Below are 24,450 nucleotides of genomic sequence, written 5' to 3' on the forward strand. Positions count from 1 at the left end.
CTTCTAGATGGTAGTGGCCATGGGTTTGGAAGGTGCTACTGAAGAAGCCTTGATGAATTCCTGCAATGCATCTTGTAGATGTTACACACTGCTGCTACCTTGTGGCGTTGGTGAGGGAATGACTGTTTGTGGATGTGGTGCCAATCAAGCAGGCTGCTTTGTCCTGGATTGTGTCAAGCTTCTTGAGTGTTGTGGGAGCTGCACTCATCCAGGCAAGTGGGGAATCAGGAGGTGGGTTACTCGCCGCATGATTCCTAACCTTTGAACTCCTCTTGTAGCCACAGTATTTATATGGCTAGTCCAGCTCAGTCTCTGGTCAGTGGTAATCCCCAGGATGTTGATAGTGGGAAATTCAGTAATGGTAATGATATTGAACATCAAGGGGCGATGGTTTGATTCTCTCTTGTTGGAGATGGTCATTGCCTGACACTTGTGTGTTGCGAATGTTACTTGCCGCATCATCAGCCCAAGTCTGGATATTGTCCAGGTCTTGCTGCATTTGGACATGGGCTGCTTCAGTATCTGAGGAGTCGTGAATGGTGCTGAACATCGTGCAATCATCAGCGAACATCCCCACTTCTGACCTTATGATGGACGGAAAGTTATTGATGAAGCAGCTGAAGATGGTTGAGCCGAGGACACTAATCTGAGGAACTCCTGCGGTGATGTCCTGGAGCTGAGGTGACTGACATCCAAGAACCACAGTCATCTTCCTTTGTGCTAGGTATGAAGCCAACCAGCAGAGAGTTTTCCCCCTGATTCCCATTGACTCCAGTTTTGCTAATGCTCTTTGATACCACACTTTGTCAAATGTGGCCTTGATGTCAAGGACAGTCAACTCTCACCTCACCTCGGGAGTTCAGCTCTTTTGTCCATGTTTGAACCAAGGCTGTAATGAGGTCAGGAGCTGAGTGGCCCTGGCTGAACCCAAACTGGGTGTCAGTGAGCAGGTATTACTAAGCAAGTGCCCCTTGATAGCACTGTTGATGACCCCTTCCATTACTTTATTGATGATCGAGAGTAGGCTGATGGAACAGTAATTGGCCCGGTTGGATTTGTCCTGCTTTTTGTGTACAGGACGTACCTGGGCAATTTTCCACATAGCCGGGTGGATGCCAGTGTTGTAGCTGTACTGGAACAGCTTGGCTAGAGGTGCAGTAAGTTCTGGAACACAAGTCTTCAGTACTATTGCCGGAATATCGTCAGGGCCCATGGACTTTGCAGTATCCATCCAGTGCCTTCAACCGTTTCCTAATATCATGTGGAGTGAATCAAATTGGCTGAAGGCTGGCATCTGTGATGCTGGGGGCCTCCGGAGGCCAAGATGGATCATCCACACCGCACTTCTGGCTGAAGACTGTTGCAAATGTTGCAGCCTTATCTTTTGCACTGATGTGCTGGGCTCCTCCAGTGAGTTGTTTAATTGTCCACCACCATTCATGGCTGGATGTGGCAGGATTGCAGAGCTTAAATCTGATCTTTTGGTTGTGGGATCGCTTAGCTCTATCACTTGCTGCTTATACTGTTTGGCACGCAAGTAGTCCTGTGTTATAGCTTTACCAGGTTTACACCTGGTAAGCCTGGTGCTGCTCCTGGCATGCCCTCTTGCATTCTTCATTGAACCAGGGTTGATCCCCTGGCTTGATGGTAATGGTAGAATGGGGGGGGTCATAAGGTTATATATTGTGGTTGAGTACATTCTGCTGCTGCTGATAGCCACAGCACCTCATGAATGCCCAGTTTTGACTCGCTAAGTCTATTCAAAATCTGTCCCATTTAGCACGATGGTAGTGCCAAACACGATGGAGCATATCCTCAATGTGAAGGTGGGACTTCGTCTCCACGGCTGTGCGTTGGTCACTCTTACTGATGCTGTCATGGATAGATGCATCTGCAGCAGGCAGGTTGGTGAGGATGAGGTCAAAAATGTTTTTCCCTCTTCTTGGTTCCCTGACCACCTGCCGCACACCCAGTCTATCAGCTATATCAGTTATGATGCGGCCAGCTCAATCAAGCCACTCCTGGTGATGGACACTGAAGTCCCCACCCCGAGTACATTCTGCACCCTTGCCACCCTCAGTGTTTCCTCCAAGTGATGTTCAACATGGAGGAGCACTGATTCAGCAGCTGAGGGAGGGCCTGTCCTGCTGGTGGGGCAGGGCATACCTAGAGATGGTGGTGTCTGAGACATTATCTATAAGGTATGATTGCGTGAGGATGACTGTGTCAGGCTCTTGCTTGACTAGTCTGTGGGACAGCTCTCCCAATTTTGGCACTAGCCCCAATATGTTAGTAAGGAGGATTTTGCAGGGTCGACAGGGCTGAGATTGCCATTGTCGTTTCTGGTGCCTAGGTTGATGCCAGGCGGTCTGTCCGGTTCATTCCTTTTTTGTGATTTTGATGTCCCACAGCCTAGTCAAGCAACAGCCTGACAGTCATCCTCATGGAATCGTACCTTACTGATAATGTCCCAGACACCACCATCACCATCTCTAGGTATGTCCTGTCTCACCAGCAGGACATGCCCTCCCTCAGCTGATGAATCAGTGCTTCTCCATATTGAACACCACTTGGACGAAGCACTGAGTAGCTTGCTAGATCATTTCAGAGGCCACTTAAGAGTCAACCACATTGCCGTGGGTAATGGTAAGACCAGGTAAGGATGACAGATTCCTTCCCTAAGGGACATTAGTGAATCAGATGGGTTTTTAATTTAATTCCAGATTTTTTTTATTGAATTCCAATTCCACCATCTGCTGTGGAATTACACTGGATTACTACTCCAGCAACAATGCCACTATGCCATCGCCTCCCCTTATTAAACCAATTGTTACAATAAAAGGTCTTATGGAGAGGAAAGTGAAGTGCAGAAATATAAATTTCACTTAGTGAACCGCTTTGGGGCCACCATGATAACTGGGATGCTTGTATGTAAATTACTACAAGAAATTTAAATTCATTGGTCTGGATTTTGCTCTGTCAGCAAGGGAGAGAAATAAAAGAGACAGGCAGAAAATGGACAAAAAAATTACTTAAATGTTTCCTGAAAAACTATCCATTTTATTTTGTGGGAATATGAGACCACACACTTGTAAAATTACTTTTGCAGGGCAAAAAAGGTTATTCAGCAATAATCATTAGTTATCATGCTGTTAAAAACCCACTCACTCCTAAATGCATCAGGGCCAACTTCTTAGCAATTTTTAGTGTGGAACTAGTGGGCAAGTACTGCAATATCATGCCGTTGCAGTCATTTCAATGTAGAGTCTAGTGGTGAGGGCTGAAGCAGTGCACCCGTGTAAGTTCAGAGTATCTCCAGGCAGCAATTTCTGGATTTCCATGTTTAATTGTGCATGTACATGCTCCAGAAATTGCCATCATATTTCCTCCATTATAATACAGATCACCAATAGCCTCACTATTATTGTCATTGCAAATTCAGGGCCAATGTTCAGTTATATTTGTGGGAGGAGTGTATTCGAATTTTAAATGTTCCTTGAGTCTGTTTCAACAGCTAACAAAGTCCAATCAACACAATAAGTGACACCAAATCCTAGCATATTTGATAGTATGAATGTATATATGAACTACACATATATTAGCAGATGATTAGTGAAGGACTTGCATTTAAATAGTGCTTTAACACATTTTTCAGACATCCCAAAGCATTTAACAACCCAGTGAGTTACTTTTGAAGTGCAGTCACTGTTCTTACATAGGCAAACTAGCATAGTGGTTAGCCCTAGGCTGGCCCTTGGACCTGTCCCATTTCTGCTCCCTTTGGCCTTGGAACATGAAACTTTTACCATTTATATCTCTCCTGCCCTTCCCTTTTATTCATCTTTCCACCCTCCTTTCACTTGTTCAAAACCTAGCACATTTCTAATTTCTCCTAATTCTGAAGACCAGAAACATTAATCCTGTTTCTCTCCCCACAGATGCTGCCTAATCTGCTGGGTATTTCCAGTATTTTTGTGTTTTTATTTCAGAATTCCAACATCTGCAGTGTTTTACTTTCGGGTTGTTAATTGTAATCCAGCGGGGTAGATTAATGCTTTGGAAACACAAGTTCAAATATAACTATGATAGCTGGATCATCTAAATTCAGTTAATTAAATAAGAATCAAGGATAAAAAGCTAGTGTCAGTAATGGAGAGTATGTAATTATCAGATTGCTGTCAAAACCCCATCTGGTTCACTGTTGGAAATTTGCCATATTTACCAGGTCTGGCCTAAGTTGTGGCCAACTATAAGTTGTCTCTGAAGTGGTTTGGCAAGCTACTCAGTGATCAAGAGGACAATTCACGCCACCTTCTTGAGGGCAACTGCCAATAATGCTCACATCTGTGAATGAATAAGAAAAACGGAGTGGTCAATTAGCCAAGGGCAGAGTCATACCATAGATTTTAAAGCACAGGAAGTGGCCATCTAGCCCATCATTCTTTACTGGTGAAAAAATAGAAATTAAAAAGCACAGGCTGACCAGGTTAAAGTCTCTCCTGCCTGTTCCCTAAGAAGCTCCTAAATGAAATGATTGTGGGGAGTCTCAATCCAGTTTCTAGTGGATGTGGGCTCACAACGCAGAACTGCCTCTAATCTGGTACTGATTTGGTGATTATTCTTACAAGCTATGCTATGAGAATAGAAAAATGTCACACATATGAAGTAAAAATGTTCTTCTGAGTTTGGGGTGAGACAAAATGGTTTGACAAAATACTTAAGCGTGTAAAAATAAGAAATAAAAGACTTGTCATTTCATTGAAAATTAAAGTAAGTTTCTCCACCTCACGGCCTCCTTTAAGTCACCCCTTAAAACCTACCTCTGACAGAACTTTTGATCACCGGTCTGAATATCCCTCTATGCAGCTCGGTTCACTCTCCTGTGAAGCACCTTGGGATGTTTTACTATTTAAAAGGCACTCTAAAAAATTAATTTGCTGTTATTGATGGCAAAACCCAAATAATAATTTGAAGCCTTGAGACTCTGTTATTTACACATCATAAACACTACCTTCTTGTAAACTTAAACATATTGGTGTTTCTTCTTTCAGCCTTAACAACTCCATTACCAAGCTCTACTTCAGATAATTCACCATCAAATTCACAGTCTTCCACCGTATGCCCTGATCTGGAATTCTGCAATGACAAAATTAATGGTAACTATCCAGTTCCATGTGCTGTGGACAGCTTTTATCGATGCACCGACAAAAGTACCGACATAGAGACCTGTTCCAAGGGTACTTCCTATAACAGTATGAAAGACAAATGTGTCTGGCCACATAGTTTATTTCCAGCAGTCAATTTAGCAGCCAGCAACTTTTGCAATGGTAAACCTGATGGTAACTATGCGATTCCAGTTCCCATCTATTATAAATGCACTGGTGGTGAAAAATGGATAAAGCAGTGTCACTCTGATCAACTCTATAATGCAATCAGCAGAAACTGTGACAATGCATCAATGTTTTCTGACTTTGATGTCACTTTTTGCAGTAAGAATCTTGATGGTACCTATCCAATTCCAGGCAGACCAAACAAATTTTACCACTGCTCCAATAAGGAAACCAACATAGGGAGATGTCCTAAGGGAAGTGTCTATAATAATTTATGTAAATGTTAAGACAACTTTATGAAGGACAAGTCCACATTGAATTGCAATAAAAGAACTTAAGGACTGTAATGTTTATCTTATTTTACTAGGGACCATTACAACAAGACTCATTGACTATTTTGTTTGCGCTATAACATCATATTGTTTAAATTTAGAATTTCCAAAAGTTATCCATCTCAATCTTGGTCCACCATAAAATGACGTGTGATGTTCCTGGCAACCAACATTGACTCCATTGCATTCAGCTACTAAATTTAACATCCTATCATAAAATTCATGCACCTTTTCTCTCCACCCTAACAATGCTGTCTGGATTCTGCCAGGGACACTCGGCTTCTGGCCCCATTACAGCTTTGACTCAAAAACGGACAAGGGAGTTGAATTCAAGGAGGTGAGAAGAGAGTGCCTGCCCTTGATATCAGGGCAGCATTTGACCAATTTGGCATCAAGGAGCCCTAGTAAAATTGAAGTCAATGGGAATCAGGTAGAAAACTCCCCACTGGTTAGAGTCATACCTAGCGCAAAGGAAGTTTGTGTTTGCTGATGGCCAATCATCTCAGCCCTAGGGCATTACTGCAGGAATTCCTCATGTAGTGTCTTACACCCAACCATCTTCAGCTGTTTCATCAATAACCTTCCTTCGATAAGGTCAAAAGTGTGGATTTTTGCTGATAACAGCACAGAGTTCAGCACCATTTGTGACTCCTGAGATGCTGAAGCAGTCTGTGCCCATATGCAGCAAGACCTAGGCAACATTCGGGCTTGGGCTGAAAATTGGCAAGTAACATTCAGACAAGTGCAAAATAATAAATATCCAACCAGGATGTAACAATCTCTGCTTGACATTCAATGGCATTACCATCTCCGAGGCCCCTACCATCTCCGAGGCCCCTACCATCATCATCCTAGAGGTTACCATTGACTAGAAATCGACTGGACCAGTAATATAAATACTATAGCTACAAGAGAAAATCACAGGCTGGGAATTGGGCAACAAATATCTCACCTCCTGATTTCCAAAGTCTGTCCATATCTATAAGGCATAAGACAGAAGTGTAATGGAAAACTCTTCACTTGTCAACATTATAAGCTTGACACTATCCAGGACACAGCAGCTCGGCACTAACCAGGACACACCATCCACCACCTTAAACATTCACTCTCTCCACCATCTACAAGATGCACTGCAGCAACTCGCCAACTCTTTCAACAGCACCTTCCAAACCCATAGCCTCTAGAGCAAGGGCAGTAGGCAGATGGGAAAGCCACCACATGAAAATTCTCCTCCAATCCATACACCATCCTGACTTGGAACCATATTGCCAGTCCTCTACTGTCAGTGGGCCAAAAACCTGTAATTCTCTTCCTATCAGCTCTGTAGGTGCACCTGCACCAGATGAACTGCAGTATTTCAAGAAAGCAGCTCGCCATCATCTTTTCAAGGGGATAGGAATTGGCAAGAAACTGTGGCCTTGCCAGCAACACTTAGATCCCACAAAAGATTTTTTAAAAACCTGCCTTCAGCACCTGTTGGATCATCAACTTTGACCAATGTTTTTTTGTTTCGCCATTCCTTCTCTGCCTCAGTTTTACATTCTTTACCTTCCTAAAACCTCTCAAATGCTTTTCCTCCTTCAAAACCCATATTTTCAACAAGGTTTTGGTCAACCTTTTAATCTCTCTTTCCATATTTTGTCATCTATTCCTATCTAATTTCCAGATGTGACATGTTTTTAAAACTTCAAGAGTACCACGCAAATTGTAGAAGATTTCAATACATTGGTTAAAAAATCCTTGATTAAATTCCAGTGCACTTCTCTTCCACCTCAGGAGATAAAAACTTAATTTCTACAAAATAAGCAGATAATGCTCATTATTTAAAGCTTTAATATATATGTCGTACATTAAAGAGAAGTTTGGTTATAAATGACCAACATAATAAATAGCAAGCAACCAAGTATAATTAAACATAAAAAATCAATTTGAAATTCAAGATATATTTTAAGAAAGCATTGACAGTGTTCATTCACACCAGGAAGTATTTTTACTTTAACCACTCATCATACTGAACCAGTGAAAACAAATAACTTGCTTGGTCAGATAAAATGGAAAAGTATCAGATCAGTTCACAAATCTGGCTCAGAAATTCTGAAATATTGAGGTTTTATGGGATCAGTATGTAAATCAAATCTCATTCATTCCAAACATGACAACAGATTTATTACTTAACTCTTTGCATATAACAAAATACCATACAGGTCATAACTCAATACTTCATTTCTACAAGTGACTCCATAAAAAACTTGACATCTTCAGTGTTTGCAAACAAGTTGCATGTATTGCACTGCCATGTTAGGTGCCCCCCCACCCTCCACCCCACCCCCACCACACACCAATAGGTTGCTGCAGAGTTTGCTAATGCAAGAATAAACTTCTACTTAGATAACACTTTACACATCGTCGGGATAGCCAAAGCCAATGAACGACTCTTGAATTGCAATCACAGTTGTTTTGTGGCAAACACAATAGCCAATTTGAATACAAGGTTCCGCAAACATGAAATAAATGAATGGCCAGATAATTTATTTCTGGTGGTATTGCATGAGGTACACTTCGAATACAGTCATGGGAACTTCTACATCCCCCAACGGCATACAGTATCTCAGTTTCTCTTATCCAAAAGCCAGCACCTCCCACAATGCTGAATTCCCTCAGTTGCAGCGAAGTGTTAGCCTGACTGATGTACTCGGATCCTGAAACAGGGCTTGAATGTGATTTTGATACAGAAACGAGTGTTGTCACAGAACCAAGATTGTGTTTTCTTGTTCAAAACTGATTAACTTTTGTTCACAAACTAGTCTTTTTAGTGTGGGCACTTGCTTCCATGGAATCAGAGGTACGATACAGAATCTAGTGATACAGCGTGAACTACGTTGTTTAAATATATTGCATCCTAAAGGTGGTATCAGACTTATTGGTCATTTTGTTACATAAATGGCTTTCATACTTAACTCAATTTCAACAATTTAAACCCAATTGCAATGGTGAAAAAGCATAAATCAAGTAATTTTCCTCATCTGAATAAATTAAATGGTGCTACAAAAGATGAGATGATAGGCTTTGCTTACTTAAAATCATTATATACTTTCCTAAATGAATTCCTATATAATGATTATAAGCATGTCATTTACTGGATATCTTGCAAAGACCAAATTTAGAAAACCTTTGTTGTATAGGTCCTTGGGAGCCAAACATTTTAAAGTCACTGCAATGACGTAGGTGGTATAGAGATTATCCCAGTATATTGTAATTAAAAATGTCTAAAAGCCTAAAAAAAGCGTTATAAGAAAGAAGAATCTTTTAAATCAGGATTGCAACATTGGAAAGCTCATCTGTTCCTACATTACAGATGAAGCATTATAGATGAAGGTGGTATCCTTGTGGAGATAGTCATTCTTGAATGCGTGCTCTTTCTCTCTGCAGATACGGTCAGACTTGTTGAGTATTTTCATCTTTTCCTGCTCTTTTCCCCCCCACCCCCGCCCCAGATTTCCAGGATCCACAGTATTTTGCTTTTGCATTAGTGTGACAATGCTATTTGCAACAGTATCTTATTGGATTAACCAGAAATCAATACAGCCATTGAAAGTGTATGGAAAGAATTCTACACAATATATGAGTGAAAAGTTAAACCGTCTTTTAATTGACACCTGAGAAATTTCATGATTTTTGAAGTAAAGACAATTTTCCAAACCTTGTGGACACATAGCTGGTGTAAGACTATACATTATATTAAACTGTAGCATATTTAATCAATCTTTGATATTGATCTTCGTATTGAAGCCAAATTACTTCATCCATTTCTGAAGAAACTTTAAAATAAAAGATTTTATTGAACTAACAACAATTCAGAGTTAATCTTTACACAGCAAAATATTGAAATACAGAATCCTGAACTCCATATCTACTTTCAATTGCGCTCTGTGCAAAATGAGACAAAATGGCGTTACCAAAGTTATTGCAAATTACCGTTTTCAGTGTTCTTAATGAAATAAATGCAAGGCAACAGTAAATATGCAAACAATAAAAGGTAGGGAACAAAAAAGGTTTGTTGTTGGTTTGTGGGAAAATGGCAAAGTTACTTGTATAGATCATTAGTGAGATCCCATTTGGAAGTGCACAGTTTTGCTCACAATATTTTCAAAAGAACATTAATGTGCTGGAATGTTCAGAATGATTTGTGTGTAAGTCTATTGGACCCAAAACTGAGTAAAGAACTGAAAGGGACCATAGATTTAAAATTACAAAGCTTCAAAGTGAAGCTACAGAAAATAAACTCTTGCTCCTTCCCAGCATAGAAGTAATGCAAAAGTAGAACAAATTCTTACCAAGTTCTGCTCAGGTTCACTAACTTCTTTAAAAAGGCGCTAGTTAAATGTCTGATTGGGAATGAGGCTGGTGGTCACAGGGGAAGCCAGCACCTACAGATATATATGGAGACAATCAGGTACAGCACAGGATACAATAATTCTGTCCTACTGCAGGAGGAGATATTGTGCAGAGAGAGCAGCCAGCCAGGGTTGAAGAGTGATGTGGAGTTGATGAATTTTCTAGAATCCTACTCAATAATATTTGAGGATCAGGTAGCATTTATGCAGAGTTTTCCATCAGATTTAAGTAGGAAGATCAAAATGCATAGCATGTCAACTGTATCCAGTGTTAGCCTGCAAAGCAAATCAACTTGTTGGAGCAAATGATCTTGTTCATTCTTTAACAAACATTATGAAAGAGTAGCTAAAGTTAATATGGAATTACAACTAATAAAACTCAAACAATACCGAGGGGAAGGTTTTCAAGCAGACATCAAAATAAAGAACAGCTAGTGCACAAGTTACGTTTGTTATGCTAACTCTGGTTTAGAAATATTGAGGGAGGTTTTAACCACCACCACTGGAGAAAGACATGTTGTGGGTGGAAGGGTACCCCAAAAGCTGCAGTAGAAAATTTAATGCTTCAGGGTCTTCACGAAGGTGGCCTAGGAGCACGAGGTCTTAAGACACGTACTGGACTCGCCCAGCAATATTAAGCAGCATCAGCAGGAAATAGAATTTAGAAGGGCTATTTAAAAGGGGCACTCAGCTGCAGTTGTTAGAAATCTTCCCAAAAATGATTTACTTTATTTTTTTTAGAAATTCAGGAGTTAGTGTTACATTTATCAAGATTTCCTTCACCAGTTACATCAGGGAGGATTGGAAAATTTTGACCACAGGATTAGCCTTACCACTCACCTGTGCATGGAGGAAGAGGAGCAGCAGCATAGCAAGCAAGGAAGGCAGCTCACATATATATTGACTATACATAGAGTATATAGACTCCCGAGTTAACCACTGCTTTCAGAAGAGCAGCGTCAGGAACCTTTATTCTCAAGACAAGCAATCAGAGAACTGTGCGGCCAACTACGGCCTACTTGCAACTAACTACAGTAATGGTAAAGGTAACAGAGGCCCTAATGTCATCTTATCTGCCTCGAGTTCCATTCAGGCTTCAACTAGGGACATGTCTCATATCAGTCCATAGCCAATACATGTATTTAACTGGTTATGGATACATTCTTGCAAAGGCAAATAATTGCATCAGGTTCCTATGGGAATCTATATTCAACAGGGTGTGGCATTTTCTGCCACTCGTGTTCCAACTACAAGCAGCATTGATTGGGTGCCACCATGTGAAAAGGGTACCACACCCTTAACGTGTACCTTATGATGACCACTGGCAGAATTATGCAGGTGTGTGCTCAGTTCCCTGGCAACTACTATGATGCATCTATACTATAGCAGCCCACCATCCTCCCCATTGTTAGACACACTTAAGGTCACAGGCTAATCAACAGAAGCCAAGAGTACCCTCTATACAAATGGCATTTCTGCCAAACCCTTACTGGACAGAAAAAACGTGAGCCATGGTGGCACAGACACTGCACTCATGCAATAATTTTGATGCCTTCTGGTGACAATACATTCATAGTAGACTAGAGTGCTAATGCCACAAGACAAAATGCTGTACAAGCTGCAAACGAACTCTTTCATACTCTCAGACATGCTGCACCAACTCTGAGGCAGGCCACCCAATGCCATCATAATTCTTATTGCACATTAGTGCAGTTTCCTTTAATGGCCCTGAGCTCATGTCAGTATTTCCATCCTCCTCAGCAGAGCTAATTTCTGGCTACGCCTTTGAAACCTGTCTCCTGGGCTTGTTTATCTACCAGCCTCTGCTCCAGCTTATTTGAGCTCTATGAATCAGCATGTAGCTTATCTATCCCCGTTTTCTCCAAAGCAACCTCAGTTAGTAGACTTGTCATCCAATCAGCACCCTTTTCTCCTGTAGTATAAATTGTTGGGATCATTTGAAATTTGGCACTCTTATATTTGTCCTGATGAGTGGAAGATAAAAAGTTTTGACACCATGTCTAGTCATTCAACATCCCACCATGTCCTTAGGATGATGGTTCAGGTATTTATTATTCCAGGCTTGCTGCTGAGTGTTTAGGAACACTAGTTACCCAAGGGGAAGAGGACTTTCTGCCTGCGCTCACCTTCTCCATTAAAACCACTACCAGTGTGGCTGAACCTGGAGGCTCTTGCCTTTGAAATCATGTGAATTAATTCCTGCATCAGACAATTTGCTGAGTGAAATTACACCCCTCTTACGTGATGCATTCACAATTTAGATTTTTCCATGACCAGCAGAAATCCTGCCCTTCAACTAACTAGGCAAGCTGCCAGTCACAGCTGAAAATCAACGAGATGCAAATGAGGATACAGCTTCAAAACTCATTGGGCCTTCTGCTCTTGATCAGGCAGCTGACTTCATCACTTCACTGACTAATCACCCAAGCTCATCCCAAGTCAAATCTATTCCATTTACTTTAGCAATGTTCCCTTGTGCTTTATTTTCAAACTGTCCTATGGGTTAATAATGTATGTGTACTGAATTTAAAAGGACAGGATGTTCTGCCATTAGATGGCACTGTAAATAGTTAGGCAATATGAAAAAAACACAAAATTCTTCCTCATACATTACTGGTATCGACCTGGTGGACTAGGAAAGAAAAATCAAGGAAGGAATTGAAGCTTGCTTAATTCTTCCAAAAACTTTAATCAATGATTATTAAAAATTTCTATTGTCCAGAGGCAGGGCACACAACTTTTCCAACTGCTATTTGTGTAGGATGTGATGGTTGGCAATGCTATCAGTGGCATATTCTCATACTGCAACTTGAAACTGTAGAAAGCCAAAAAATTTTAATGACTGCAGCCAGAGTAGCAGTGGGGAAAGGCAGGAGGACAAGTTCCTATCTCCCACCCCACCAACGCCCATAACGTCCAGCAATTCACCAACTGCTCTAACCAGAAACCAGCGTCAGAAATTGTGCAAGGTTTAGCTGAGATTTTATATTTAGAAAAGCTAGCATCTTAATTCATTAAATATGCAGCTAAGTGGATGACACGAAAATTGGTGGGGTGGTAAATAGTGAGGAGGATAGCCTTAGATTACAGGAGGATATAGACAGGCTGGTCAGGTGGGATGATCAGTGGCAAATGGAATTTAATCTGAATAAGTATGAAGTGATGCACTTGGGCAGGACAAAAAAGGCACAGGAACACATGATGAATGGTAAGACCTTGGGAAGTACAGAGGATCAGAGGGACCTTGGTGTGCACATCCTCCGGTCCCTTAAGGTAGCAGGACAGGTAGATAAGGCGGCATATGGGATACTTGCCTTATTAGCCGAGGCATAGAATATAAGAGCAGGGAGATTTACCAGGATGTTGCCTGGGCTGGAGAGTTTTAGTTATGAGGAAGATTGGATAGACTGGGGTTATTTTCCCTGGAGCAGAGATTGAGGGGGGACATGATTGAGGTGTATAAAATTATGAGGGGCATAGATAGGGTAGACAGGAAAGAACTTTTCCCCTTGGGGGAGGGATCAATAACCAGAGGGCATAGATTTAAGGTAATGGGCAGGAGGTTTAGAGGGGATATGAGGAAGAATTTTTTCACCCAGAGGGTGGTGGGAACCTGGAACTTACTGCCTGAAAGGGTGGTAGAGGCAGAAACCCTCATAACATTTAATAAGTATTTAGATGTGCACTTGCAATGCCATACAAAGCTAAGGGCTTAGTGCTAGAAAATGGGATTAGAATAGTTAGGTACTTGTTTGACCGGCACAGACTCAATGGGCCGAAGGGCCTTTTTCTGTGCCGTGGAGCCCTAAGTTCATTTTGTGGAGGATATTGCTTAGTTCATACAAATCGGCCCTAATTTTCATTCGTATGTCTTAACTTTCAATAGTTAATTTGCTAGTCATCGATACGTCTGATATATCACCACCTGTTTCAGGCCATTTACTAAATTCCTGATAGTAACTGACAAGCAAATGCAAAAGTTTAAAAAAATTGTCCATAGCCAATGTATTATTTCTTGGTGCTTAATATTTTAAAACATTAAAATTCATACTTACTGAATCTTTTACTCAAGTTACACAAACATATCATTTTCCATACATCATAAAGCTGATTCAGTCATTCTAAGATGCAATAAAAAAAGTATAGCAGATTGAAACTAAAAAAAAATACACAAACGAGAATTCCAACAATGAAGCACAAATATTCTGCTAACAAAAATATAGCAAATGGACAGAAGTAGGACCATCCTATGATGCATTTTAAGTTTCTAAATTGCATAAGGCTTTGGATAGTTTGTTTCATTTAAAAATGTGAAAAAATTACAGAGGAAACAATCACAATTGGTATAGTATCAGTCGAATATGGTATGTTTGCATGCAGCAGTCAAATCCCAAAAAGTTCAACATTTCAAATACAAAACGTTGATCTGAAGAGGAAAAATGCTACAATGTCAGAGGTAATCTTAATAGCAAATGCCATTACTGTGCTATTTCTTTAAGTCTATCCAGCACTTTCCCTGAAGCTGCTAGGTCCTTTCAAAGTATGAATGGAATGAAGGGTCAATATTCTTCATTATTCTGTATTCTTTTAGAAGCGCATTAAATTTCCTTGAAATTGCGATTTTAAAAAAAACCTGCCCCGAACATAAACAACATTACCTGTGAATATAATTACACAAACACTGACTGATGACATTTGCACTCCAGCAAGTCTGAAACATCACCCTTAGCAATGACTATTACAATATAGTGAGGCAAGGGCTTCAATTACAAGGGTTTAGAGGCAAGTACCACCTTTTATGTATCCACAAGGTTACAACTTCCAACGTGCAATCATCAAAAGCCAACAAAATTGGCAAACTATTATTCAGTGTACACAAAAATGTAGTGTCCGTGAACTTTAGGAAAGTCTTTAGTAAAGTATCACATAGATTAGATAAGATTATGGGAGAGCATAGTAAACTGAATTCAACATTAGGAGGGAGAAAACAGAAAGGAGGAGTTAAGGGCAGTATTGCAGGGTGATTGAAAGTATGCACTGCAGTCGCACAGTGTTGAGCTCGGAGGACACTTTTGTTCAAAGTATATAACAACAATTTGGATACAGACCTGGAAAGAGCTGTGAGACAATTTGAAACTATCAAAATAGATGATACAACCAATTCTTTAGAAGACAAAGGAAAAGCTGCAAGGAATCCTGACAAGATAGGGAGCACACTTAAGTTGCAGATAAAATTTGTGGTTAAATATTTTGGTCCAAAACAAAAACATAGGAATTACGTTCTAAATAAGGTGGCATGATGCTGTTGAAGAGCAGAGATTTGGAGAGCACATACTTAAAGGAGATTTAAGACATCCCCTATAGTAGATGAGGTTATAGGAAAAGTTAATGAAACTGCAATATTAGAAAAGATATAGAATGTGAAAGCCAAGAAGTAAGGAAGAGTTTATACAAAACTTTAGAAGTTCAGTTGAATACTGAGCGCAATTTTGGCTTCCATACAATTGCAAGGATAATGATTGGTGAGGATATGAAGCAGATTCACTAGGGTGTTGTCTGGTATGAGCAAATGCAACACAAGAAACACTGGAAAGCTGAGGCTTTTTCATCAGAACACCACAGATTTTAAACTTATGATAGGATAGGATGGGACAGTAGAAACACACACTAATAATAGAGACTCCAAGAACAAGAGATCATAGATACAAATTAAACCCAAGGCATTTAGCAATGAAAGCTCTTTTAAAGAGATTTGAGGTTATGGAATTCACTGCCAGGATAAATAGCTGAGGCAGAAACTATGCCAACATTTAAGATTAGAACAGATAGGGGGATAAAGGAAAAGGGATATGGGGACAGGGCAGGTAAACGTGATTAGGACTTGCTCGCATAGAGGGTAAATGCTTTGATAGATTGACTGGTTGAGGCAGATAGCCTGTTTGTGTTGTAACTTCCATATACTTCTATGTATCAATTAACTTTCTACCCTATTTACTCCAGGAGAGCAAGAAAAATGACTTTGCCATTAATTCCAGGTGTCCCAGGAATCATTTCCCACTTTCTTTCCTCTCTCAAAAAAAATAGTAGACTAAATATTTTACTAGAGGAGTGGCTTCATTGTACAAAATCCTAATGTGGAATTTTAATCAAGTAATTAATTTAATTGTGATCCCTACACCAACTGTTGGTAGAGATACTAATTAAGTCACCAGCCTCTTGTTTAAGAGCAGTGATGACATATGGAGGCCCTAATAAGGAGAGAAAAATTGAAAATATGATGGCTAACAATTAATCAACACTATACAACCCATCTTATAAACACCAACGTTATTTGCTTTGGCTACATGCCTATACAGACTATTTGAAAGTAGATTTTGCTGGAATCCTGTGTGGAAGATTAAGAGTCCACTTCCATCACTGTGGATTAATGTACAAGATATTCACTGTTTTACAATATATAGATCTCAAGTCCAAGTAAAGATAACAAAATCAACACACATACCATTAAAAATGGTACTCTCTGTCCTTTTTTTGTTTTATTCTACAATATTTTTCTTGACTGTAATTGTGTCCTTTTCCACTCTTTTCAGAATAAATATGCCAAGGATCACTATTTCTAGAGTGATACCTCTTGGATTCACAAGGCCTTTCTCGGTCAAAGTTGTCTCTTTTTCGGCTTCTGTCCGAATGATGTTCTATCCGAGGAGAATTTTCAAGGTGACTTCTTTGATGGCTCTGCTGTCTCTTTTGATCATAATCCATTTTTTTCTTTTGATAATGACTGTCACAGGAACTTGGACTTCTGGAACGATCTCGCAGTGACCCACTTCTCTCTTTAGATCTCCAATTTTCTCTGTGTCTAGGATATTCATGCTCCCTTTAAGAGAAATAAAATGTAAACTCATTACTGTAAGCCATTTACTGTATTAATGTGTCCAAATTGAACATTTTCTTTTGTGTTTTGTGGCTTTCAGGGTCTTAGAAATTATCAGCTATTTTATTGTTTACATATAAATTGTACTACAAGTTCATGGATGCCAAATACAAAAACCATGTAATAAATGCATTTTACCAGTTGACTGAATTTTTAAACAAGTTCCTGGATAATCTCCAAAAAGAAAATTACCGTAATCCTGAGCGTTTGGTCTCTCCACCATGACTCTGATTTGGAGAACAGTTTGAATCCTTGAAACCATCTTGTGCGATTGCTTTGGATTTTTTAACAAAAGAAACAAGCCGAAGTAGAGTCCCATAATCTTCTGAACCATCATCTGAAGCAGAGTCAGACAAGAAAGCCGTTCAGAAATTTATTCACTTTTCTTTAGATAGGCACACAAATTTAGGTTTGTTCCTACTTTAAATAAAAGAAAAGGCTGAATGAACTGTGGTTTCACATTTTTTTTAAAAAACATATTTGGACAACAGGTGGTGTACAATTAAACTGTGATTGAAAAGCAATTCAACACCCATTACTAATGAAGCCAGAGACTTCAATGCTTGCAGCCTGTGTAACAAGTGACTCCACTTTAAAAGTGCAACAGCCAAAGTAAATGAAAACTGTGGGAGACATTGAAAGTTCTTGCTTTTTTACCAACCAACTATAAAATATTTAACTGGGGCTGCAAGCAGGTTCGGAATGCATTAATTTCACTGGGAAAAAAAAGGGGCTGGCTTCTTTCCAGTTTGCATGAACACTATTACTATAATAGAGTTACTCAAATTTCAAAGTCATCTTTTACTACAATCCATAACTTCACAAAGTAAAACATTCAGCACCATTTTGTTTTATTCCAACTGTCCTACTTAATCATCTTCTTAAACCCTTTTCCTCTGTCCTCTCCACTCTCACCACCAATTAGCGTGAGGAGCTCATGGATTTCTTTGTTACTAAGATTGAAACCATCCAATTGGTTACCTCTGCCGCATCCTTCCCTTCCATGAGCTTGCCAGGCCAAACATATTCTAAATTTCCCGGCTGCCCCAAACCTGAACTTGCATCTTTCAGTAGATTCACTCCTTTCTATGTGCCAGCTGCGACTCAGTTGGTAGCACACTTGCCTCTGAAGCCCAAGGTTCTGGGTTCAAGTCCCATTCAAGGGCTTGAGCACAAAGGACAAGGCTGACACTCTAGTGCAGTACTGAGGGAGCATTGCACTGTTGCAGGTGTTGTCTTTCAGATGAGCTGTTAAACCACCTGCCTGCATGGGTAGATCTAAAAGATCACATTGCTGTTTGTGGGTGTTTGTTGAGCTACTGTGTATCCTACATTACAGTAACTGCACTTCAAAAGTACTTAATTGGCACTAAAGTGCTTTGAGGGATCTGGTAGTCATGAAAATACAAGTCATTTCTTTTTCCTTTACTTATCTCCACCTCTTGCCCATCTGAGCTCAGTTTGTTGATGAGACCCACCTCCTTCACCCTCAATCCTATTCCCGCTGAACAGCTGACCCCATAATTTCCCCTCCCGGTCCCCACGTTAGTAGTTGTTGTTAACAGTCCTCTCGCTCCAGATGTTGTCACTCAGTCCTTTAATTTACCGTCATCACCCCCTCCTCAAAAAACCAACCCTTGACCCCATCAACTTTGCAATCTACCCTCCCATCTCCAACCTCCCCATCCTCTCAAGTCCTTGAACGTGTTGTCACCTCCCAAATCTGTGTCCATCTTTGCCAGAATTCTATGTCTGAAACCTTCCAATCAGCTTTTCACCCCTGCCACAGGACCAAAACGGATCTTACCAAAAATGACATCCTATGTGACTGTGACAAAGGTAAACTTTCTCTCCTCATGCTTCACCATCTGTTTGATCAACCACTCCATCCTTCTCCAGCACCCCTCTACTGCCATCCAACTAGGTGTAACTGCCCTCACCTGGTTCCATCCTTTTCTATCTAATCAGAGTGTCATGAAGAGATATTAATGTATATAATGTTATTGGAAATTATTTTAAATTGGACTCGTAGTAGGGTGTGTGTCTTAATTGGATTAAAGCCAGCTAGTCTGGGTGCTTTGATGTATAGTAGTTTTGAGATGTGGACAGTAAGGTGAAGGGTGCATTTGCATTTTGTTGAATAAACCATTCCAAGACTGGGAGCGAATTCTTGCATCTAGTTAGGAGACACCAAGCAATACGTTCATATTACTAATAAAATTGGTACCGTGAAAGGGGTTTTATTGTTAGAAGAGGTGGAGTTCAAAAGGCCTGGTGATACAATGAGAATTTGCATTCAGAGGGAAGGCTAGGCATATACAGAAGAGTCGTGTGTGGAAGTTAGAGGCATGTGATATCTAAGCACCTATAAGCCTACAACTGTCTGCAAAGGAACCAAATTGAAAGAATCTCATTTTGAATTCGTAAGATAAAATGTGCTTTGCCTGGTGTCTGTTTAAAGTCTATCAGTTATTGTTGCCTTCGGGAAGATTATTTGGGAGTGATTAATTTGGGGATTTTTTTGAAGTTATGATGGTAGTAATTTGTAGACATATCTGTTTAATTTCTTATTAAAATTAATAAATGTTTAATTTAATTTTAATAAAACATCTCTGGAGGCTTGGTGGTTTCATTTCTGAATTCAGAGTTGCATCTCAAACATACCATTTGAAAATATAGGTTATGACAGTTGTTTAAAGTTTCCCTCTGGGATTTTAAATAACTCAGCCTTTACCAACTGCTATGTCATAACACAGATTATAATTTTCAATGGTTTCTCTCCCTGCTCTTGCACCATTACCTCTGGTGTTCTCCAAGGATCCATCCTTGGTCCCCTTCTATTTCTCAACTACATGCTGCCCCTTAGTGACATCATGCGAAAGCACAGAGTTAAGTTTTCACATGTACACTAATGACACCTAGCTCCACTACACCACCACCCCTCGACTTCTCCACTGTTGCTAAATTATCAGACTGCTTATCCGACAGAGTGCTGGATGAGCAGAAATTTCCTGCAATTAAATACTGGAAAGATTGAAGTCATTGTCTTAGGTCCCCACTCCAAACTCCATTTCATAGTTACATATTGCAACACTGTCCCTAGCAACAGTCTGTGATTAAAGCATTCTGTTCACCTTGATGTCACATGACCTTGAAATGAGCTTTCGACCTCATTCATGCTATCACTAAAATTGCCTATTTTCACCTCTGTAACATGGCCCAACTTAACCCATTTCAACTCATCTTCAGCTGAAAGCCTCATTCATGTCTTTGTTACCTCTATATGACTATTCAAATGCAGTACTGGTTGGCGGGCCCTCTGCTGCTCATGTCTTATCTCACACCAAGTACCGTTCACCTATCACCCATGTGACCTACACTTGCTCTCAGTCAAGCTATGTCTTTATTTTAAAATTCTCATCCTGGTTTTAAAATCCCTCAGGCCTCACTTCTCCCTAACCCTCAAGGATATCCATACTCCAGTAATCCTGGCCTCTTGAACATACCCAATTTCAATCAGCCCATCAGTGCTGGCCTTGCTTTCAGTTGCCTAGGCTCCAAGCTCTAGAATATCCTCCCTACACATCACTGCCTCTCTCCCACTTTCCTCTCTTAAAAGGCTCTTAGAACCTAACTTTTTGGCCAAGCTTTTGATCATCTGACCAAATATCTCCTTATGTGGCTATGTGTCATTTTGTTTTGTAATGTTCCTGTGAAGTGCGTTGGGACGTTATATTTATTAGGTACCTTTAAAATAAAAAATTGTTTTAACCCAAAAAAAATATACACTTTAGTTCTGGATCTCTGCTCTCATTGTATTTGGGAGGTGATGACCATTTTGTTACTTTAAAAAAAACTTTCAAAAAACTTCCACTGGCAATAATTGTGGAATGCCTAGATTAATATGTGAAGATGTGGCAATATTTCGCACAAAAATAATTAGCTAAATAAGGAAATTTTCCCCAAAGCCTAACAATGCCCAAGTAAGTAAACAGAGTTCAGAAGGCTTTGAACTTACTCCACATTTGAAACTGTTTGCAACCCTGATTAAGAACTTTGTACATTCCATTCCTTGAGACCTGGCTACCTCTTTTGAACGTTTGTACTGATTTCTCATTCCACTTCATTTCCTTTCCCCCACCCATAACAAAGGCAATTAACAGATGTTTACTTAAACATCTGTTAATGTAAGAGATGTTTCATTACATTTGTAGCAAAACCAGTTTGGAGAATTAGTGAAAATAAAAATTTAAAACTATGGGTTATTTTTTTTTAATGTAAAATAAAAATGGAACGGTGTTCCAGAGTGTAGTGCACCCTTAAGAATTGTACTTTGTTTTGTAGTTCACATATAGGAAGTACACTTATTCATATTAACTAAAATATAACAATTGGGCTAATATTTAGCTATAACACCAAACACTTACCTTTGCTCTGATCATTGGTGGAAAAAGCTTCTTTGCTATCAAGTTCTTTTATAGGCTCCTTCTTGCTTTGCTCTGTTTCTTGAAAACCTGTTTCACTTTAAAACAACTGACCTATTAGTTTTAGCAAGTAAAAGCATCAATTGAATTTGCAGAGTGTATGATACAATGGACTGAAGATGGAAGGTAAACCTCCATCAAAATGCCAGAAATACTTCATAGCTCTATTTTAAAATTTGAAAGATGCAATGCACAGCCAAGACCTTTCTGAATACTGTGGTTCAATTAATATACTGGCCTGCAGTTTCCATCATGTTGCACTGCATTTTCAGAACAGGCGTTTCTGTGCCTGCAAACATGCATTCTAGATAGTATGTTGCCACCCTGATGTCACTGAGCAGCTTCAGAGGACTCTCAGGGGAGGATGAACAGCCAGGGGTTGTGGTCCATATGGGTATCAATGACATAGGTAGAAAGAGGGATGAGATTCTGCAGGCAGATTTTAGGGAGTTAGGAAAGGAGACTGGCAAGGATCTCAATAGATAGCAACTTATGGATTACTCCTGGTGCCGTGCACTAGTGAGTAGGCGAATAGAGCAGATTCAGGCATGACTGCAGAGTTGTTGCAGGAGGAAGGACTTTAGATTCCTGAGACATTGGGACAACGGGGGGGGGGGGGGGGGGGAGCTCTGTACAGACCAGATGAGCTGCACCTCAACAAAGCCAGGACCAATGTCACTTTGGGGCGACTGACCGCTGCTGTCGGTGAGAATTTAAACTAAAATGGCAAGGGGGTGGAAACCAGGATGTAACATTAGGAAGGATAAACAAGATGCGCAAAAGATTGGAAGAGAGAGTTGGAACTGGAGTATGAAACTAAGATTTTAGGTCAAGTCAAACGAGAAGGAAATACAGTAAGATCTAATTCAAGTTTACAGTTCATGTATGCAAATGCACAGAGCTTGGTAAATAAGATTAGTAAAAAGCTGCAAGCGCAAACACAGGTAGCCACATGGGAATAGATTGTTGTGGCGACAACGGCAATGTGGCTCAAAAGAGGCAGCACCAGGTACTAAATATTCTTGGATACGTGGTATACAAGAAAAACATGGAAGGAAAGAAGAGGGGTGGCAGTACTGATTAAGAAAAATATTAGTTTTGAGGAGAGGAAATGTCCTGGAATAGTCAAGGTCCAAATCTATTTTGTTAGTGTTACGATTAATAGAGATACCACTGCACTACTGGGTGCATTCTATTAGCCACCAACTAGTGGAAAAGATAGAGGATCTTATTGCATGGAAATTAGAGAAGTGCAAAAACTATAGAGTAGTGACAATGGGAGACTTTAATTATCCCAATATAAACTGGGATAGCAAAAATGCAATGAGGGAGAAGAGTTTCTGAAGAGGGTTCAAATAATCGATTTGATGAAGTGACAGAGGGTTGATGAGGGCCATGCAGTTGATGTGGTGTATACTGACTTCCAAAAGAGGTTTGATAAAGTGCCACATATTAGGCTTGTCAGCAAAGATAAGACCCATGGAATGAAAAATAAAATGAGTGACAACATGGACACAAACCAATCAGTCCAATATTAGTGGTGGGAAAATTACTAGAGATCACCGTCAAGGATAAAATCAGTTCTCATTTTGAGGAAGGTGGTGGCACAGTGGAAACGTCATTGGACTAGTAATTCAGAGGCCGAGGTTCAAATCCCACCATGGCAGCTAGTGGAATTTAAATTCAATTAATAAATATGGAATTAAAAGCAAGTCTGTTGAACACCACCTAGAAGAAGCGGAGAGGGTGGCAAGGGCCCAGAATAAACTCTCGGTGCAGGACTTCAATGTCCATCACCAAGAGTGGCTCAGTAGCACCACTACTGACCAAGCCCTGAAGGACATAGCTGCTAGTCTGGGTCTTCTGGGTGATGGAAAAACCTACTTGACCTCAACCTCACCAATCTACCTGTTGCAGAAGCATCTGTCCATGATAGCATTGGTAGGAATGATCAACTCACACGGTCCTTGTGGAGACAAAGTCCTGTCTTCATATTGAGGATACCCTCCATCAGGTTGTGTGGCACTGCCATCATGCTAAATGCGATAGATTTCAAAACTAATCTAGCAACGTAAAACTGAGCATCCATGAGGCCGATGGAGCATCAGAAGAATTGTGTTCAACCACAATCTGTAGCCACATGGCCTGGCATTTTTCCCACTCTATCATAAACCCAGGGGTCAACCCTGATTTAAAGAAAATTGCAAGGAGGGTATGCCTCAAAATTAGATGCCAACCTAGTGAAGTTACAACACACTTGCATGCCAAACAGTGGAAGCAGCATGCGATAGGCAGGGCTAATAGATCCCACAACCAACAGATCAGGCCAAAGCTCCACAGTCCTGCCACATCCAATCATAAGTGGTGCGGACAATTAAGCAACCAACAGGAGATGGCAGCTCCACAAATATCCCCATCCTCAATGATGGAGGAGCCTAGCATGTCTGTGCAAAGGACAAGGCTGAAACATTTGCAACCATCTTCAGCCAGAAATGCCAATCTTGGCCTCCTCCAGAGGTCTCCAGCATGTTGCCAGTCTTTGATTCACTCTGTGATATCAAGAAACGGCTGAAGGAATTGGATGCTGCAAAGGCTATGAGCCCTAACAACATCCAGGCAACTGTACTGAAGACTTGTGCTCCAGAATTAGCCATGCCCCTAGCCAAGCTGTTCCAGTACAGCTACAACACTAGCACCTACCCAATAATGTGGAAAATTGCTCAAGTATGCCCTGTTCAAAAAAGGAGAAATCCAACCTGGCAACCCAATTTGAAGACAGGACTTGGTCTCCAAACAGAGAAATCCAACCCAGCCAATTACTGCCCCATCAGTCTACTCTTGATCATCAGCAAAGTGACAGTATTGTCAAGCAGCACTTGCTCAGCAAAAAATCTGCTCACTGATGCAGAATTTGGGTTTTGCTAGGGCCACTCAGCTCCTGACCTCATTGCAGCC

General features: G+C 40.4%; 2 protein-coding genes across 10 annotated transcripts in view; one reads left to right on the forward strand and one right to left on the reverse strand.

Annotated features, from left to right (window-relative positions):
- The window catches only part of LOC144683247 (acidic mammalian chitinase-like), a 29,071-nt gene extending 23,403 nt beyond the window's left edge, over positions 1-5,668 (forward strand). Inside the window, exon 11 of the mRNA XM_078546205.1 lies at positions 5,052-5,668. Within this exon, the coding sequence (XP_078402331.1) occupies positions 5,052-5,617 (566 nt within the window). The 3' untranslated portion in view covers positions 5,618-5,668. The remainder of the gene's footprint in view (positions 1-5,051) is intronic.
- A 3,622-nt stretch (positions 5,669-9,290) lies between these two features.
- The window catches only part of LOC144683474 (uncharacterized), a 43,123-nt gene continuing 27,963 nt past the window's right edge, over positions 9,291-24,450 (reverse strand). For 4 of the 9 annotated variants that reach the window (XR_013577267.1, XR_013577266.1, XR_013577265.1 and 1 more), the window contains 4 exons: positions 21,439-21,533; positions 17,204-17,348; positions 14,133-16,954; positions 9,291-10,332 (listed from right to left, as the gene is read on the reverse strand). Coding sequence is in view for 3 of the 9 variants with exons in the window: in XM_078546525.1 (XP_078402651.1) it covers positions 16,582-16,954; positions 17,204-17,348; positions 21,439-21,533 (613 nt within the window). In the remaining 6 variants the exon portion in view is untranslated. Of the gene's footprint in view, positions 10,333-14,083; positions 16,955-17,203; positions 17,349-21,438; positions 21,534-24,450 lie in introns of those variants that run through there. The other 5 variants (XR_013577263.1, XR_013577262.1, XM_078546525.1 and 2 more) reach the window with 5 other exon arrangements.

This window comes from Cetorhinus maximus, chromosome 8, assembly GCF_964194155.1.
Source record: "Cetorhinus maximus chromosome 8, sCetMax3.hap1.1, whole genome shotgun sequence".
Classification (NCBI taxonomy): domain Eukaryota; kingdom Metazoa; phylum Chordata; class Chondrichthyes; order Lamniformes; family Cetorhinidae; genus Cetorhinus; species Cetorhinus maximus.